This window comes from Chrysemys picta, chromosome 5, assembly GCF_011386835.1.
Source record: "Chrysemys picta bellii isolate R12L10 chromosome 5, ASM1138683v2, whole genome shotgun sequence".
Taxonomy (NCBI): domain Eukaryota; kingdom Metazoa; phylum Chordata; order Testudines; family Emydidae; genus Chrysemys; species Chrysemys picta.
The window spans coordinates 124,654,884-124,672,620 of NC_088795.1; the positions used below are offsets into that span (position 1 = coordinate 124,654,884).

Below are 17,737 nucleotides of genomic sequence, written 5' to 3' on the forward strand. Positions count from 1 at the left end.
ACAGAGATCACCACAGACAGATGGGTATTAGAAATTGACCCATCTCATGAGCAGGTTCTTCTGCGGGAGGCAGAGTCACTCCTTCAACTAGGGATGCTAGAACTTGTGCTTCCAGCAGCAAAGGGGAAGGTGTTATACTGGAAGTACTTCCTCATACCCCAAAAAGACAGGGGGGAGGAAGACCCATGTTGGACCTCAGGGAACTGAACAAGTTTATCCGCCACATGGAGTTCAGAATAGTGACCATGTCCTCAATTATTCCCCTCACTAGATCCAGGAAATGTGTTCAGACCTCTCCATCTCAAAGACATCTATTTTCACATAAACATCCATCTGGCACACAGGAGATTCCTGAAGTTTGTCTCTGATTAGCAACCCAGCCAGGACCTGGTGCTCCATTTGGATTCTCAATGGCACCAAGAGTTTTCATCAAGTTACTGTTAGTGGTGTCAACTCACTTACACCAGCAGGGGGTGGCAGTGTACCCCTACTTTGATGATTGGATCTGTCCTGGGGCAGGCGCGGCCCGTCCCCTTTTGGGATAGGGTAAGAGTTGTTATAGCCCCGCTGCTAAGTCTGCATGATCACTCTGGGTCTCGGGGTAGCGTGGCTTCATGTCCAAAGTCAAAATGGCTGCCCTCTCCTTCCAGGCTGTGTGGCCCAATGGCCAAAGTCTAGATGGCTTCCCTCGGGTGCGGGCTATGCCAGAGTCTATATATCTGCATAGCCTATCGGCCAAGGTCCATATGGCTGCCTTTCTGCCAGGGTGGCCTAACAGCCAGAGTCCATATAGCCACCCTCCATGCTGGGGCGGGGTAGCCTAACAACCAGAGTCCATATAGCTGCCCTCTTCAGCAGGGCTGATTGGCCTAGTGGCCAGTCAGGGGTGGGTGGCAGCCAGGTAGAGGGACCCAGGCCCTCCCTGCACCACTGGGGTCCAGCTCGGGGCCCTGGCAGTGGCAAGTGTGCTCGCCACTGAGTCAGTGGAGAATCTGATAGAAACACACTGATGCCACCCAGCACAATGACTAGTCCCCCTGAGCTACTTCCTACCCTGTCCTGGTGCATTGGCCCAGATGTCTCTGGGCTCCTCGGCCTGTGCAGCTCTCAGCAACTCCAACACTCTTTGGGCATCCATAGATGCTTGGGCATCTACCTGGGTTTCGGCACCTCTGGCTTTCGCCGGCTGGGGCCTCTGCAGTTCCCAGGCTGGAGCCTGCAATGTGCATCCTCCCTCCTTGGCAATCAGCCCTGGATGAGCTGGGCTGCTCCCTTTTATGTCTGGTCTCCAGCCAGAGCATGCCCAGCAGGGCTGAGGGAGTGTGGCCTCCTCGGCCGAAAGGGAGGAATTAACCCCTGCATTACCAGTGTGGGGCAGGCACGCCCTGTCACTGGCTCCTACAGGGAATATCTTACCAGGTAACTCAGGAAGTGACCACTGTGCTTCTGGACTTGTTCAAGAGGCTAGGTCTCAGGATGATCCTGGAAAAGTCTACCCTGGAACCAATGTAAACTATAGAGTTTAACGGGGCAAGGATAGATATAGTGTTGCCCAGGACATACTTATCAAGGAAGAGATTGTCTGGTATAAGCAGACTCATACAGCAAATTCAGATGAACCCCAGGACAGCTTTGTGGTCTTACCTAGTCCTGTTGAGTCATATGGCTAAAAACATACGTGACCCCATTTGAAGGGATCTTTTACTTCAGATGCCTGCAAGCATGGCTACAGACAGTGTACGCCCCGGGCAGACACAGTCTTGACTTTCTAGTCATGGTTCCTTGAAGGGTCCTGGACTTCTTTATCTGGTGGAAGGACAGAGGAAAGAGAGGGGTGTATGGATGTGTGTGGGGGCTTCCTGTTTAGTTCGCTACTGCTAACAAACACTATGTACATCCCTCACAAGGTGAGGGGCTCAAATTGGGGGGCAGGTAGTGCAAGGGACATGGTCTCCTCAGGAATCTATGCTCCACATCAACATATTGAAGTTTAGAGCAATCAGGCTGTCCTGCAAACAATTCCTCCTTCACATTCTCAAAATGGTTGGAAAACCATTCCCAGTGAGTAATTATCAGTGGTTCACTTTCATGCTGGAAGGGCATAACGAGTGGGGTCCTGCAGGTATCCGTTTCCGGTCTGGTTCTATTCAATATCTTCATCAATGATTTAGATATTGGCATAAAGAGTACACTTATAAAGTTTGTGGATGATACCAACCTGGGAGGGGTTGCAAGAGTTTTGGGGACTGGACAAACTGGAGAAATGGTCTGAAGTAAATAGGATGAAATTAAATGTGGACAAATGCAAAGTACTCCATTTAGGAAGTAACAATCAGTTGCACACATACAAAATGGGAAATGACTGCCTCAGAAGGAGTACTGCAGAAAGGGATCTGGGGGTCATAGTGGACCACAAGCTAAATATGAGTCAAGAGTGTAACACTGTTGCAAAAAAAGCAAACATCATTCTGGGATGTATTAGCAGGAGTATTGTAATCAAGACACAAGAAGTAATTCTGTTCTACTCTGTGCTGATTAGGCCTCAATTGGAGTATTGTGTCCAGTTCTGGGTGCCACATTTCAGGAAGGACGTGGACAAACTGGAGAGAGTCCAGAAGAGAGCAACAAAAATCATTAAAGGTCTAGAAAACATGACCTGTGAGGGAAGATTGAAAAAAAACTGGGTTTGTATAGTCTGGAAAAGAGAAGACTGAGAGAGGACATGGTAACAGTTTTCAAATATGTAAAAGTTTGTTTCAAGGAGAAGGGAGAAAAATTATTGTTCTTAACCTCTGAGGATAGGACAAGAAGAAATGGGCTTAAATTGCAGCAAGGGAGGTTTAGATTGGACATTAGGAAAAACTTCCTAACTGTCAGGGTGGTTGAACACTGGAATAAATTGCCTAGGGAGGTTGTGACATCTCCATCATTGGAGGTTTTTAAGAGCAGGTTAGACAAACACCTGTCAGGAATGGTCTAGATAATACTTAGTCCTGCCATGAGTGCAGGGAACTGGACTAGATGACCTCTTGAGGTCCCTTCCAGTCCTATGATTCCATGATTCGTAGCCAGTGAGTCCAGGTATTTTGGACAACAGGCCCTGAAGGAAGGAGATGGCAGCATGCAGGAAAGTCTGTGCAAGCCCAGGACCCAGCATCAGGCTGTTTCTCTCTCTGGATCCCTGGGATCTAGAAGGGTAGGAGTCGGTGAGTGTCTGGGTTGGGGAGGTGGGAGGACTGCAGCTGGGCTCGGGGGGGCGTGGCTGGCCTCTGGAAGGGAAGGTTGCTTTGGATGTCTCCCTGGGCAGGTCAGTTCTAAATTTTGTTGTGGCATAGGACTCCAGGTACCTGCCTCCTTGAGAAGGACACTGAATCATCTGAAGCACATTTTACTGTCAGACACAAGTACCGAGAAGATTTTTATGTGGAGGCTTCTTTTAAGTTCCCTGTCTTTGTTTCTCTACCCTCTTAAATCTCTAAATGCTCTTAAAAATCAGCATTAGCTTGCACATATTCTCCAAATTAATTCTCTTCCGAAGAGTTATTTAAATTGTAATTTGCTGACTATTTTACATGAGAAAATAGATGCAGTATAAATATTTCTTGCCTTGGGATTACATGAATGGAATTTTAAAAGGCATTAGTAAAACTTCTGAAAACACTCTAAGATTAGCATGATGGACACTGTACTTGCATTTGGTTTTCAGTGAGAATAGGAATGTAATACAGTATTCTTTTACCTTGGTAAAGTAATGTTTAAAGGAAATCTGTATCAATTTCAATTTGTGCAAGAATTTGGAAATTCGCAAGTTCAGGCTGTCCAATCAACAGAAATAACTGAAAGTTATTGTTTTTAAAGTTTTTATTTACAAGTGGCATTTCTTAATGTAGAGCTGGAAACACACATCTTGTTGAGCAGTGTCACTAGCCTTGTGAAAGCCGAATGGAAAAGAATATAAAATAATATTCCATCAATATTAAATTGTCAGAAGAAAAACTTTTAGGCCAAATTTTTCAAAAATGGGTAAAGTTAGGCTCGTAAATCTATACCTAGGCATTTGAATCATGGTCTGATTTTCAAAAATGGTGAAAATCTAGCAGCTCGCCCATCCACTTAGATTGTCCACTTTATTCATATTAACAAGTACATAGACACCCATTTACTGTACTTGTTTTGTGCACATAAATGTGGATTATATGCACACAATTTAAGTAGGTATCATTTTGAAAATTTGTCCCTCGCATCACAAACCACATTATTTTACATCAGAATTGACACAAATGTTTAGAACTGCTACTTTCAAGTAAAGAATTAAAAAACAAAAAATAAATTTCAAGCTTTTATTCATGGTAATAAGTGTTTCTTTCCTTGCCAGTCTGCACATTAGTGGGTTGAGAAAAATGCTCTTAGTTTTCCTTTAATGTGAAAAAATATTGGACTTCATTTAGTAATGCACTATATATTTGTGTGTGTTGTTTAGGCAGAGGTCCATCTTGTACACATTTAATTGTCAATACCCTCATAGTGGTACTGGGGGAAATCATTTTTACTTTTTTCTATTTTATTTCAATCAAGTATACATGGATTGCTAAAATTTTAACTTAATTTACTTTTCAATTTGATTGCATACCTTTTAGTTTTAAAAAAATGGTTCTGAGTTCAAAACTGCATAGGGAGTGACTTTTCTTATTTTGAAATTGTACATCCCTGCTCCCAACATTCTTGCATCCTCAAACATATAACTTTGGCACATTCATCTAACCACTGAGTTATGTACAGATGTATTATATGAACTGATAACAATTGGAGTTGACACACATTATCATATGCTAAATGTTACATGTCATGTATTGTCAGATGCTACCTGTCCAGGTGATGGGGAATAGTGTCACAAAATAACAGGAGGAAGTTATCATGGATGTCATGTTTCACACTTCACTGATAGTCCTTACTGGTTGCAGTCATACCTTTCATTGGTAACTCTTACAAGCTGTGAACCCAGGTCTCTAAAAGGGATGGTTAAATTATTATCCCTTTGACACCTAGCCCTGCATTGTCTTCTTTACTGATAAGCCTAGACGGTTCTCAGTTTTTATACTTGTAGATTTGCTGTACTTAATAAACAACCTCTTCCATAATTTATTATAAATTTAAAAATGTAACTGTAGTAGGTAGCATAAGCTTATGATGCTACAGTATCTGAAAATAATATTTGAGATAAAACAGATTAAAATTTTTAAAAAGCTTTTTTGTCTGAATTATTATGTTTGGTGGTGCATCCACAAATCAAGATCAGCATGTAAGAATCCTTCAAGGATAAACAATTCCTGTAGAATTCAGTTTTATTCCCAAAAGCTGCGTTAGAACATCTTATATCTTTGGAAAATCTTAGATTTTTTACTTGAATCCTATCCTTACATAAAGCATGATTCAACCAGAAATCCATTCTCATTGTTCAAAGTTTCACAGTACACTAGAAATATTATAGTAAAGAAGGGCAAAGATCCACAGGTGTCTTTCTTGTTCAGTCACAGAAAAATTGACAGCAATGTATGCCTACCTGCTTTTAACAGGTGATGGTTCCAAAGAAAAGGGTGAAGAAAAATGTGGAATAGCAAATAAAATGCTAAATATAGGACAAAACTTTGTTCTGTGTTGCAAAAGTGTGCTAGTAGAGGAGAAGAGTGTTCAGAACCCTTAATTTTCCCAGGGCTTCAATTCTCATTGAGTATTTCCTAGAGCCACAGAGCACGGGGCTTCAGCCCCACAGGAGGCGCCAGGGTTCGGGGCTTCAGCCTCGCGGGGCATGCTGGGGCTCCTGAGGGTTTGGAAATATTTACCGGAGCTCTGCTCTGGACATATCCGGCTGAATTTAAGCCCTGCCCAGGCCCTTCCCATCAGTGCATCAGCAGAGAGGGATTTTGCTGTAGATTTAGGTTAGGATTCTGGCTTACTGCCCTGGCTGGTGCATCCAGGGCTGGCTCCAACTTTTTTGCCGCCCCAAGCGGCGAAGCAAAAAATAAAATAAAAAAGATAAAGCCGATCGGTGGCAGCTCAATTGCGTCACTTCGTTCTTCGGCGACAGGTCCTTCATTCCCTCTCTTCCTCTTCGGTGGCACTTTGGCGGCAGCTCAAAGAGGAAGAGAGGGACTGAGGGACCCGCCGCTGAATTGCCACCGAAGACCCGGACGTGCTGCCCCTTTCCATTGGCCGCCCCTGTAGGGACGCATAGCTCCCGAATCGCCAGTCCACGGGTGCGGCAAACTGCTCCCATGGCAACGAGGCAGGCGTGACCTTCAATCCAGCGTTTGTGTTTGGGAAAACCTTTTGGCTGATTCGATTGTTTCCTCGCAGCTGGCATTCACGTGCTCAAGAGATGGGTTCGTTATCTTATGTGCATGTATACTGCCTGGCTTTTCTATGCGCAGGAATGTAACCACTAAGAAGAGTTGTAAACAAAGTAAGGAGAGAAATAAAAACCCCAGGAAAGTTTTCCTGGGAGGCTTTTTGCTTGAGGCTTTTAAAGCTCTCTGGCTACCACAAACCTGGTGTTCTATTTCCTTTCCTGTGTCGTCGCCACACGCCCCAAGCACCTGCTTCCTTCGCTGGTGCCTGGAGCCAGCCCTGGGTGCATCACAGCTCTGGGGGAAGTGATCTGCTAGCTTGGGAGCTTGATCAGGCTTTCAGTGTGTAAGCTGTAATCTGCAGCTAGGATGAATATTGTTCCTCTAAAGGAGCAGTAAGGTGTGCCCAGCCATGCATTTCCCCCACTATTACCAGTTGCCCTGAAGCATCCTGTCCTGCACTGACAGATTGGCTCCAAGTCTTTACAGTACACAGAATGGCTGCTTGGGTTAACTAAAAACATATTTTTTAGATAAGCAAAATAACAATTCTGTGTATTGTGATATGAAAGAGTCCAGATTTAACGTCCTACCCTAATTTAATGATTTTTAAGCCAACACGAGTAACCTGCATATATGGCAATCACTCCACCCAAAACTTACCTCAAATCTCTCTTATCATAATAATGCCTTCTCTTCTCTTAAGCTTTAGGCTTTCCCGATCCTCCATCATGTAAGTCTTTATAGCCTTCTCTTCTACTTAATATGGCTTTCCGGACCACGCTCAATTTTCATAGTTTTGCTGTGCTTGCTTCTCTTTCTCATCTGTTGATACGATAATTTAGTTACTCGACTTAATCCCACTAGACTCTCTAACACCCCAATTCCATACTTGAAATTTTAGTGTACATTTCATGACTTAAATGTGAGTGTGTGCTGTACATAATTATCATTTCCATTAATTGGGTTTTTGTGTCATATAATTCAAAATGCTTAATTTTACATTTATATAATTTACAATTAAGTATATGTATATTGTCAAAATATAGTTCTAATATTGTTTAATATAAAACAAACAAAATATGTTAACATTATATAATCAATCAAATTAATCTTTGATGTTCCCTCAATTATACTTTTAAAAAACATTTTAAATTCCTGTAAATTTTTACTTCCTGTTATTTTATTTACAGAATATCCAAGGTATATCCAAGCATCCAGTTCAAATTATTAAGAAGCAATATGTAAAAGGTAAAGGCAAAAGTTTTTGTTTATGTAGTTTTATAAAATGACATGCATTTATCTAAGTGTCTGAGTAAAAATATGTGATCAAGTACTATTAAAGCATACCAACATCTCAAAAATGGTGAGAGACTACATTTTAACTGTGTAGTTATATTATAACATTATCTTTTAAACTAATCTTTCTGCTGCTTCTTGCCAGTACAGAATGTAGGTTTGCTGCCTCTTCCTTGATTTATGCAAGCAAGTTTATCAATTTAAATATTCTCTGCTCTCCCGGCCAGTCCTCCTACCTTCAGTTTGTGTTCTTTTTCCACAGTTTTGAGCTTGCATTGTTGTAATGGAACCAAATTATCCTGCCTTATTTTACTAAGAAGTTTTTCTATGCTTTCATCTGAGAAAGCTTCTCCTAGGGAGGTGCCAATGCTAGACTGAGTAGGCCCCATAAATCAAACTAACAGCTAACGGCCAAAATATCCTTTGATTGCTAGTCAGATGGATGCTATAAACTGGATTCAAGAAAGATAGTAGAGAGAGGGCTGTAAGTCCTAGGGAATCATGACCCAAATGATAGAGGAAGGACTGGACCCACAATAGTGAACTGTAGTGTAAGAGAGACTTGCTTACATAACCTTTTCTTCCTGCAGGTAGCTGCACAGGATCACTGTGTAGAGCTGCTGCTGCTGCTTTGTTGCTCTTGGTTTTTGGAAGAGTAGTGGTGGGCTTTGCACAGGAGGCTTTGGAATAGGACACAGTTCAATATAATGAAGCAAAAGGGTTTATATAAGTGTAAGTGAAAGGAGGAGCGGAGTTTGGAATAACAATAAAAACCTTAACATAAGTGTCTATCTGAGATGAGAAAAAACTCAATTGCTAAAGCTGGCAGTTTGTAATTTCTCCTGTTATTTTTATCTATTTCATCTGTGTACAAACTGTGGATACATATCCATGCTACCCAATGTGTACTACAACACATAGGCAGACCTAGACTGAGCCTGGCAAAATTCATTAATGATGCTCATGGATCATATGTAAGGCTACGATTTAATCATGGGTATTTTTAGTAAAAGTCATGGACAGGTCATGGGCAAGAAACAAAAAATTGCGGCCCGTGACCTATCCATGACTTATACCATAAATACTCCTGAATGAATCTTAGGGGGAGGGGCACTGCTGGGGCGGGAGCTTTGGGGGGCCAGCTGCTGCTCCGAGCTGCAGCAGCTCCAGCCACCCCTGGGACCACTGCTCAGGTGGTCCCCAAGGCCAGCCGCACCAGTTGGTGTGGCTGACTGCAGGGCTGCCCTGAGCAGCTGGCTCCAGGGCCAGTTGCTTGGGTGGCCCTGTGGTCAGCCACACTGGCCGCTGCAGAAGTCATGGAGGTCGCAGGAAGTCACGGAATCCATAACTTCCATGACTTCCGTGACAAACACGGAGCCCTACTCATATGTACTTTGCAAAACTACATTTTTTCAGGTTTTCCTTTCCTTTGCAAACTTCTCCAGACCTTCTCATTTCCTCCTTTGCAACTTTTACAATCAGTTGGTCACAATCAGTAGTAGAGGAAATATACTATGCTTCAAGCATTGTTGCCTCTCCTACACCAAGTAGAATAGGATTCCAGTAATGCATTAACTTTTACTTGTCGTCCTGTCTTTCTTCTGTAAAGACTCAGTACACATGGAAATAATTTCCTAGGAAATTGTGATTGCAGTAGGAAATTAATTCATTATTTATTTGTTGAGTACAGGATAATTGCTGTTAGATGGCTTAACTTTTCAATTCCTTGCATTTGTGGTGGTCTGTCAGGTAGGTCCGATGCTTAGCAACCTTGCCTGTTTTACAACAGAGTTTTATTGTTTTGTTTTGTTTCTGTGATATAATATATGTTTCTCCCATCTCCTTTCTAGGAAAAGAAAATGAAATAGTAACTATTTCCCCAAGAACATTGTTTGTTTCAGCTAAAGGATATACGTTCTTAGCAGCAGGTAACAATAATAATGGAAATTATCTTATGATTGTTTATTATTAACAAAAGTCCTGTGATATCTGCTGCCAGTCCTCTTTTGGACGCCACTACATCTTCATTGACCTTGTGAAGCAAAAGCATTGATGTTAAGTGTAGTTATCTTCAAGAGTGGCCCATTCCTCACAAGCAGAGTCTGAATGTCTGTATTATAGGCAGTGCTGGTAGCAATATCTATCTGTAAAACTACCTAATACTTTTCAGCATAAGCACCTATAATTTTGCCAAACTTTAATCATTCATGCAGAAAGTTTCATGCCTTGGGCAAGTTTAATTCTCACTAGAGCTGTCAATCACAGTTAATGCATGCAATTATTACAAAGCAAATTAACTAGATTAAAAAAATAGTCACGGTTAATTGCAGTTTTAATTGCACTGTTAATAGTAGAATACCAATTTAAATTTATTATTAATATTTTGGATATTTTTCTATTCACCTCATAGAAGTCCACTCAGTCCTACTTCTTGTTCAGTCAGTTGCTAAGACAAACAAGTTTATTTACATTTATGGGAGATAATGCTTTTTATTTACAATGTCACTTGAAAGTGAGAACAGGCGTTCACATGGCACTGTTGTAGCTGGCAACGCAAAATATTTACATGCCAGATATGCTAAACATTTGTATGTCCCTTCCTGCTTCAACTTGTATGCTCTAAAGTTTTATATTGTTTTGGTTTAGAGTTTTTTCACAAAATTATAACCCTTTGTGAAAAAAACATGAATTCTATAAAATTCTGTTGCCCTGTAACTGAAAAATATAACAATGGAAATAAATATGGAAAGGATGTTAAAAAGTATAATAATAGAAAAGTTGCAAGGGTACTAATGAAGAGTTTTATTTGCTAGATTTTTCCCATATTGAACTAAGAATCCTTGCACACCTATCCTGTGACCCAGAACTTCTGAAACTGTTCCAAGAACCTGAAACCACTGATGTGTTTACTACACTGGCTTCTCAATGGTAAGAGTACATTTACACCATCTGATGTAAACCAGGCCAATGGTTTCCAACCTGGGGTCTGCAGACTATGTCTAAGATTTTCAGAGATCCACAACTCCATTTAAAATTTTTTAGGGGTCCACAAATGAAAAATGGTTGAAAACCACAGAACTAGGCCAACAAAATGACAAAAGTACCTTCAACTCTTGTATTACTGTATATTCATAGTGATATAATGTATTTCGGCACAATACTTATTTTCTTGAAAAATTGATACTTTTTCAAAAGATTGGGAGCTGGCAAGCATACCAAAAGGATTTCAGAATTATGAAAGGGAGTATAAGAGTTCCTCACCCATGTCCTTCAAAGCAATGCACGGGTTCTATTCATCCCCTTCTCCTCCACAGCTTTCATTACCACTGGCTAATATATGGATAATCTGTCTCAAGACTCAAATAGTACTGACCTAGATGAGCCTGATGACTAGAACTGGTCAAATAACTCATTGCAAGTAGCGTGTTATAAATGTTGACAATTTTTCATTGCATAATTATTCACAAATACATTTTAAAAGGATCGGCTCAGCTGTGACCTAAATTAGCTTCATGAAGGATTACAAAACATCCTTTCTCTCTGTCATGTCTCCTGATGATAATATTCACTCCAATTACACCACAAGTATTTTGAAAACCTTAGACATCTGCTAAAGGTGTTGGAAAACAAAGTTTACCTATACAGGAAACAGAGAGGACAGCGCTCATGGGATTCTTGTGGCTCCAGTGAGGGCTCATCTTCAGTCTCCTGACAGACCCTCTGATACTCAGGAGAAAGAGCAGTGTTTCAATCCTTTTTAATTAAGTCCTTCTCATCCCTATTCCTGGGATTATTACTCTTTGTTGATCTCCAGAGAAAGGAGATCGGTAGATAAATTCCAGTGAAGAAAAACTGGTGTATTTCTAGTAACTGCATTATTTCAAATGTATTACTTATTAGTAAGGCTATGTTTTAGTCACGGGTGTTTTTAGCAAAAGTCATGGACAGGTCACGGGCAGTAAACAAAAATTCACGGCCCGTGACCTGTCCATGACTTGTACTATATACTCCTGACTAAATCTTTGGGAGAGTAGCCCAGGGGTGCCATGGATGCTCGGGCAGGGTGGGGGGGGGAGGCGGGCAGCGGCACGTGGCTTGGTGCTGGGGAGGGGTGAGGGGCTGGCAGGTTCCTTACCTGGCTCTGCACCTCCCCGGAAGCAGTGATATCAACCTCCCTCAGCTCCTAGGCAGAGGTGAGGCCATGCAGATCTGCTTGCTGCTTCCACCCCGAGTGCCGGCAAAGCAGCTCCTGTTGGCCAGGAACCATGGTCAATGGGAGCTCAGGGGTGGTACCTACAGGTGGAGGCAGCATGCAGAGCCCCCTGGCCATGGCCTGCTGGTGGGAGGGGGGTGGTGGCCCGAGACTGTCCCAGCAGCGGCTGGTGCACCTGGCTCAGGGGCTGCCTGAGCTGCTCAGGCGCACCGGCCACTGCAGATATCATGGAGGTCACGGAAAGTCACAGAATCCATGACCTCCATGACAAACTCGCAGCCTTACTTATTAGTTTGTATGTGGTAGAACCTAGAGACACCAACTGAGATTGGGACCCCACTGTGCTAGGCACTTTACAAGCATGCAATAAGAGACAGTCCATGCCCCAAAGAGTTTTCAGTCTCAATAGACAAGGCAGACAAATGATTGGAGAGAAAGGGTATAGCGTACAAGCAGAGTGAACAAAGTGATGGTCTGCGAGCCTTATGTAAGTTACACTTTTTTGTTGTTTTTTTCTTTTTTTAATTGTTTGTATGGAATTTTTTTGAGAGCAGATTAGCTAAAAAAAGAGACAAGGAAGGGGATGAAAGGGAGAAGTTAAGGGGAAAGGGAAGCAGGGGCCCATGGAGGGCAGGTGGAGCCAGGCTGAAGTACAGAGACTGTGATGGAGAGGGCAGGATAGAGTAGGAACAAACAGCAAAGGGGGGGAGAGAGACCATCCACAGTAAAGGGTGTAAATACCAGTCAGACACTGATGACGTCATCAGAGTCTACCAGTCCCAGCTTCTGCTGATTTTCTCTGCTACTGAGTTTCTACAGTTTCCAAATTTCTGCAGAAACACACTTCCAACCCTCATTGTCCCTTTCTCTGGAGTATTTACCAATGAACTCTAAAGTAGTGGAAAGAAACTGAGGGTAGATGAAGTTGCGGTTTCCCACCTTACGATTCTTGAATCAGTGCAGGTGGGGTGGATAGCCTGATGGTACAAGACTCAAGGATTCCCAGGACTGTAGCTCTAGAAAGACAATAGACTGATAAGAGCACGCTTATTAGAAAATAATTGTTAGATTCGATTTTGAGCATCTGCTGATATAATTAAGTCTGGCATATTATCATGTCATTAGAACCTCTTGATGGAATTAAATCCTTATTTCATTTTGGAGGTATATTGTAAATATGTGCATGAATATGAATCAAATTTTGTCTCAATTGTAGGCAGGGCTCCAGACATGTTATTCTAGTCAGTAATCTCATAGCTCTTGGCAGCTGCCAACCTTGTATAGTTGCTACCCAGGAACTTCAACTTCAATGAAATGTTACAGTCAAATTTTTTATCAGATATGAGTGTGATGATGAGTCTACAAAACTATTACATAATGATTCTTCAAACAGTGGCTGCCTTCTCTTTTCAATTCAAGAAAACTTTGTTTGGAAGCAACTTTATAATATACATATTATTATAATCATTATTAATTACACCCAGTGACTTTAACCAGGATCTGGGATCTAGTGTCCTAGGTTCTGTATGAGCACACAGACTTTCTGTAGTCTTCTCTCCTTGATCCTGGTTAAGAAGTCTTCTATTAAAAACAAGAACTTTTAGAATATTTTGTCATACCTAATTCTTATTCAGCTCTTGTAGTTGGAATCCTTAATTTATGACATATGTTTAGCTGCCGTGGAAACTATTATGATATTGCAAATAGACGTATGGTTTCAGATGGGTTATAAGCTGTATGGATCCAAACTAACTGTTAGGGACATACTTTAAAATTCATGTCCTACATTCTGCCTGCAAAACACTGAGTATCTGAATGTGTGCGAATATTTCCATACACAGAGGGTGTATTTTGTGTATGCGGTTGGTCTATTTAAATACATGGCAAATAAAACATAACAATCTAAAAAACAATGAACAAAATAGCAAAGACAAAAACACTTTAGCAAAAACACTGAGTACACTGTGTTTAAACATAGCCAATACAAACACTGGTAAAACAAAAACATCTAGTAGATAAAATATTTCTCCAATTATTAAAACCTAACAAAGATTAGAAGACACAATGTTTGCTTATTGCATATTAAGAGCAGTAGTTGCAGAAATAAGCAAATAAATAGTTTTTATATAAAAATAAAATTAATTAAAGAGATTGTAGAAGGAAGTTGAGTGCAGGTTATATGAAATGAGCGAGTTGTAATTTATAGTTACACAATCAAAAACAATAGCCACTGTTTTGCCCTTTGATGGCTCTAAAACAATGATTAACTGCTAACACTACCCACATGAGAAAGCATCATGATCTACTAGAAAGAGATACCTGCACCAGAGCCAGGAACTCCTCCTATATTTCCATTCTCGCTCTGCCACTGACTCTGTTTGGTCCTAGAAATCACTTGATATAAATATTTTCTCTGATTTCCCCTCGGTAAAATAGGGATGATAATACTTAGCTCACAGCAATGTTATGAGAGTTAATTCATGTTTATACAGTATTTTACCTTTTTAAAGTGCTATATAAGTGCTGAATTTTATAATTATGTATGTCAATGTATCACAATAATCTTTAAAAAAGAGGTATTTGAATTTTCCCTTTAAAAGTATTGTGATTCAAACAGAATAATTTCAATGCTAATAAATTAAGACTTAATTATAGATCCTATGAGCTTGACTTGTCCGTGAGAGGCAAGGGAGGAGGCACACTCATCCTCCCTGCCTCCCCCACAGGCCTACTGCAGCTCCCCAGCAGGGTGCCTGAAAAGCTCTTGTCAATTTCGCTTTTGATGTCTGAAAATGAAATTGACGAGATCCTTCCAGGCAGGCAGGGAGGAGCCCGATTTTCAAAGGTTTATAACTTTCAAGGCCAGAAGGGACCATTGTGATCATATCTGACCTCCTTTATAACACAGACCATAAAATTTCCCCAGTATAACTCCTGTTTGAACTAGAGCATATCTTTTTATTTAAAAAATTCCAATCTTGATTTTAAAATTGCCAGCAATATTCTGGATGAAAAATGAAAATTGAAATTTTCCTGCATCAAATTTTGATTTTACGAAAAGGGCATTTCCTGTTGAAAAATAGTTCCAGTGGAAAATTCCCAGACAGCCCTTTTATCTCTAACACAGACAACCAAAAATACATTGCCCTAGTGCAGGGGTTCTAAAACTGGGGTTTGGGACGTTATTACATGGCGGGCGGCGAGCTGCCAGCTTCCACCCCAAACCCCGCTTTGCCTCCAGCATTTTATAATGGTGTTAAATATATAAAAAAGTGTTTTTAATTTATAACGGGGGGTGACACTGAGAGGCTTGCTATGTGAAAGGGGTCACCAGTACAATAGTTTGAGAACCACTGCCCTAGTGCACCACTTATCATCAAATACAGTGAAGTTCAAGAGTTTTGTTCTAATCTTCAAAATCCTTTATATAATTGGTCCAAGCAACCTGCAAGATTACCTCATTCTTCATAATCATGATCCTCCATGACAGTTTCACTCCTCTGGAAGACTAGACCTGTCACCACAAGATAGACTCATAAGAGGGAAGAGGGAAGCTTTTTTTGGCAGCTGTCCAAACACTGTGGCGTTTACTGTCACAAGAGATCCAAATGACAACCAAACTCAGAGTAAAATATAAATCTGACTTCTCTGACCTAGACGTCCCACAATAAATGAATAATAAGCAATTTTGTTTAAAAATTCCACTGGGGAGAAGGAAAGAGAGAGTATGACTTAAATCTGTGAGACACTCAAATACTAAGGTAAAGTGCTGTATAATTCCTAGCTAGACAGAGGGATCAATAATTTATGAATTCTCTGTCAAAGATAGACTGGGATTAAAGAATAAATGAAGTTAAAAGTCAATGAGTCCTTTTGGTTTCCTGTGCAAAGTTTTCTTTTTATTGGCTGCATTGTGGCTATAGATCTCTGATATAAGATGGAGCTTTGTTATGCTTCTCAGATGGTGAGCAGTTCACTACCACAGGATGTGCTAGTCCTGGTCTTGCCATATCTATTCATGAAAGCACTTAAGCACACACTTAACTTTAAGCATGTGCTTAAGTGCTTCTCAGAACTGGGCCATTAGTACATGGCTGATATGTTCCTCTGAGTCAAACCAGTGGAATTCACCTTTCTGCTTTGGTTATTTCCTTTTAACTTGTCCAGAACTAGCGAACAAAGTTCTTTCTGCTGCTTCTTTGTCTGGTGTCTGACTAGGTCTCCCACAGTTCTTTCAAGAATTGCCCATATGGATTTGTGGGAAATGAGCTAATAACAACAATCTTCAAAGGCAGTGTGTTTGAGCATACCAGGTTAAATAATGATTGAAGCCCTGCTCTGCTAAATTAGACATCAGGCTAGAGGCCAAGTCAGTAACGTTGCATAAATGTGTGAATTGAGTTTCAGGTATCAGCCTTAGGTATTTTGTTATGCAGCAGAAATTCTGCTTTTGGACCGTATGCTCTAAGACATTCATGTGCAGAAACCAGCAAGATTTGAATCCACTTAGACAATCTCTACTCAGACTTGTTTTACGTATAGCACAAACACCCTAAGAGTTTTATGAAAAACCTTTGTCCTGTCTAAATAGTAACTAAGAGACCATTTAACATATATCCTGTATAACCTAGCCTCACCTGTAAATCATAAAGTTTAGAGAAAAACTCTACTAAATAGTAGTTTTACAGACGGATTAAGGTGAAACTCCAACTCTATCTTAAATCAGAAATTTAGGATGAGAATGCAGAGCCACTTTATACTTATGGAACACTGTGTAGAAAGGCTTAGATATCAGAACTTGGATTACAGTTACTATCCTTGCTGACTGAGCCACTAGGAATCCTATCTTAATGTGGGAAACCAGGGAAATTCTTTTAATCACAATACCATGCTTCCTTCCTGGATAAAATAGTGACATATGCCTAGGAATCTCAGTAAATATTACTTTTACAGGGCCTTCTCCAACTTATACAAGCTATTTGAGGATAACAGCAATTCCTGAAGCTCCTTAAACAAACATGTATACAGTGTAGTATAACTGCAAAAATAAATCTTCTATTACCTGAAATGCATATTTCCATTTCAGACCCTGGTGTCAGAAAGATAATTATCTCTGTAGGTAAGCATTTTCAGGAAGTGACTAAAGATCTAGTCATGTCCCCATATATATGCTGTTCCATATGAAGTTTGTTGATCTACTCTAAAGAAATCCCTAAGAATCTGTAGCCTCAGAAGCACCTCTCCACAACTAAAGAAGATAGATTGTTAGAGAAGTATGGTGTTTACTGGTCAAGTTCAAGTACTTACAGCTCTTCCAAGTTCACTTTCATTTCAGAGTTTTAGCATCTGAATCTGGAAGCAAAGAGAAAGTTTTGGGAGTGCTTGTGTGTGCAATAAATTCTTTCCTATATTCTACAGATTAAAAATAGGATGAGAATACAAAATTTAACCATTTCTATTATAAATGACTTAGTATCATGAAGACAGAAGGACATTTTAATGAAATTCCAGACCTATATATGGTACATATTGAAAGAGAATTACCTGAATGATGTAGCTAACTGCCAGCATTCTAATATTAAAATAGATTCTCCCCATTAAATAGTGTATAATTTAACCTACACACATTATGATAACAATCTCTCTCCATATGTACAATGACGCATTTGTCCTTCACTGCTATTTATCTTTGATGCTACAAAAACAATGCTATAAAATATTAAGACTGAAAGTTTAATGTCTTAACCAGATTCTGGATAGGACTGATAAGCTTTTTCTAATACAGACGAAGGTCAGGATTCAGTCCTTTTAGTGTGATTGATGTGACTGGCTTCTCCTGTCTCAAAAACTAACAATAACGAGAAAATTGGTGTATGATTCT

At 40.5% G+C, this 17,737-nt stretch overlaps 1 protein-coding gene across 1 annotated transcript in view; it reads left to right on the forward strand.

Moving 5' to 3' along the window:
- The window catches only part of POLN (DNA polymerase nu), a 241,213-nt gene that overhangs the window by 132,249 nt on the left and 91,227 nt on the right, over positions 1–17,737 (forward strand). Inside the window, exons 17-19 of the mRNA XM_065598521.1 lie at positions 7,538–7,595; positions 9,494–9,571; positions 10,457–10,571. Coding sequence (XP_065454593.1) covers positions 7,538–7,595; positions 9,494–9,571; positions 10,457–10,571 — 251 coding nt within the window. The remainder of the gene's footprint in view (positions 1–7,537; positions 7,596–9,493; positions 9,572–10,456; positions 10,572–17,737) is intronic.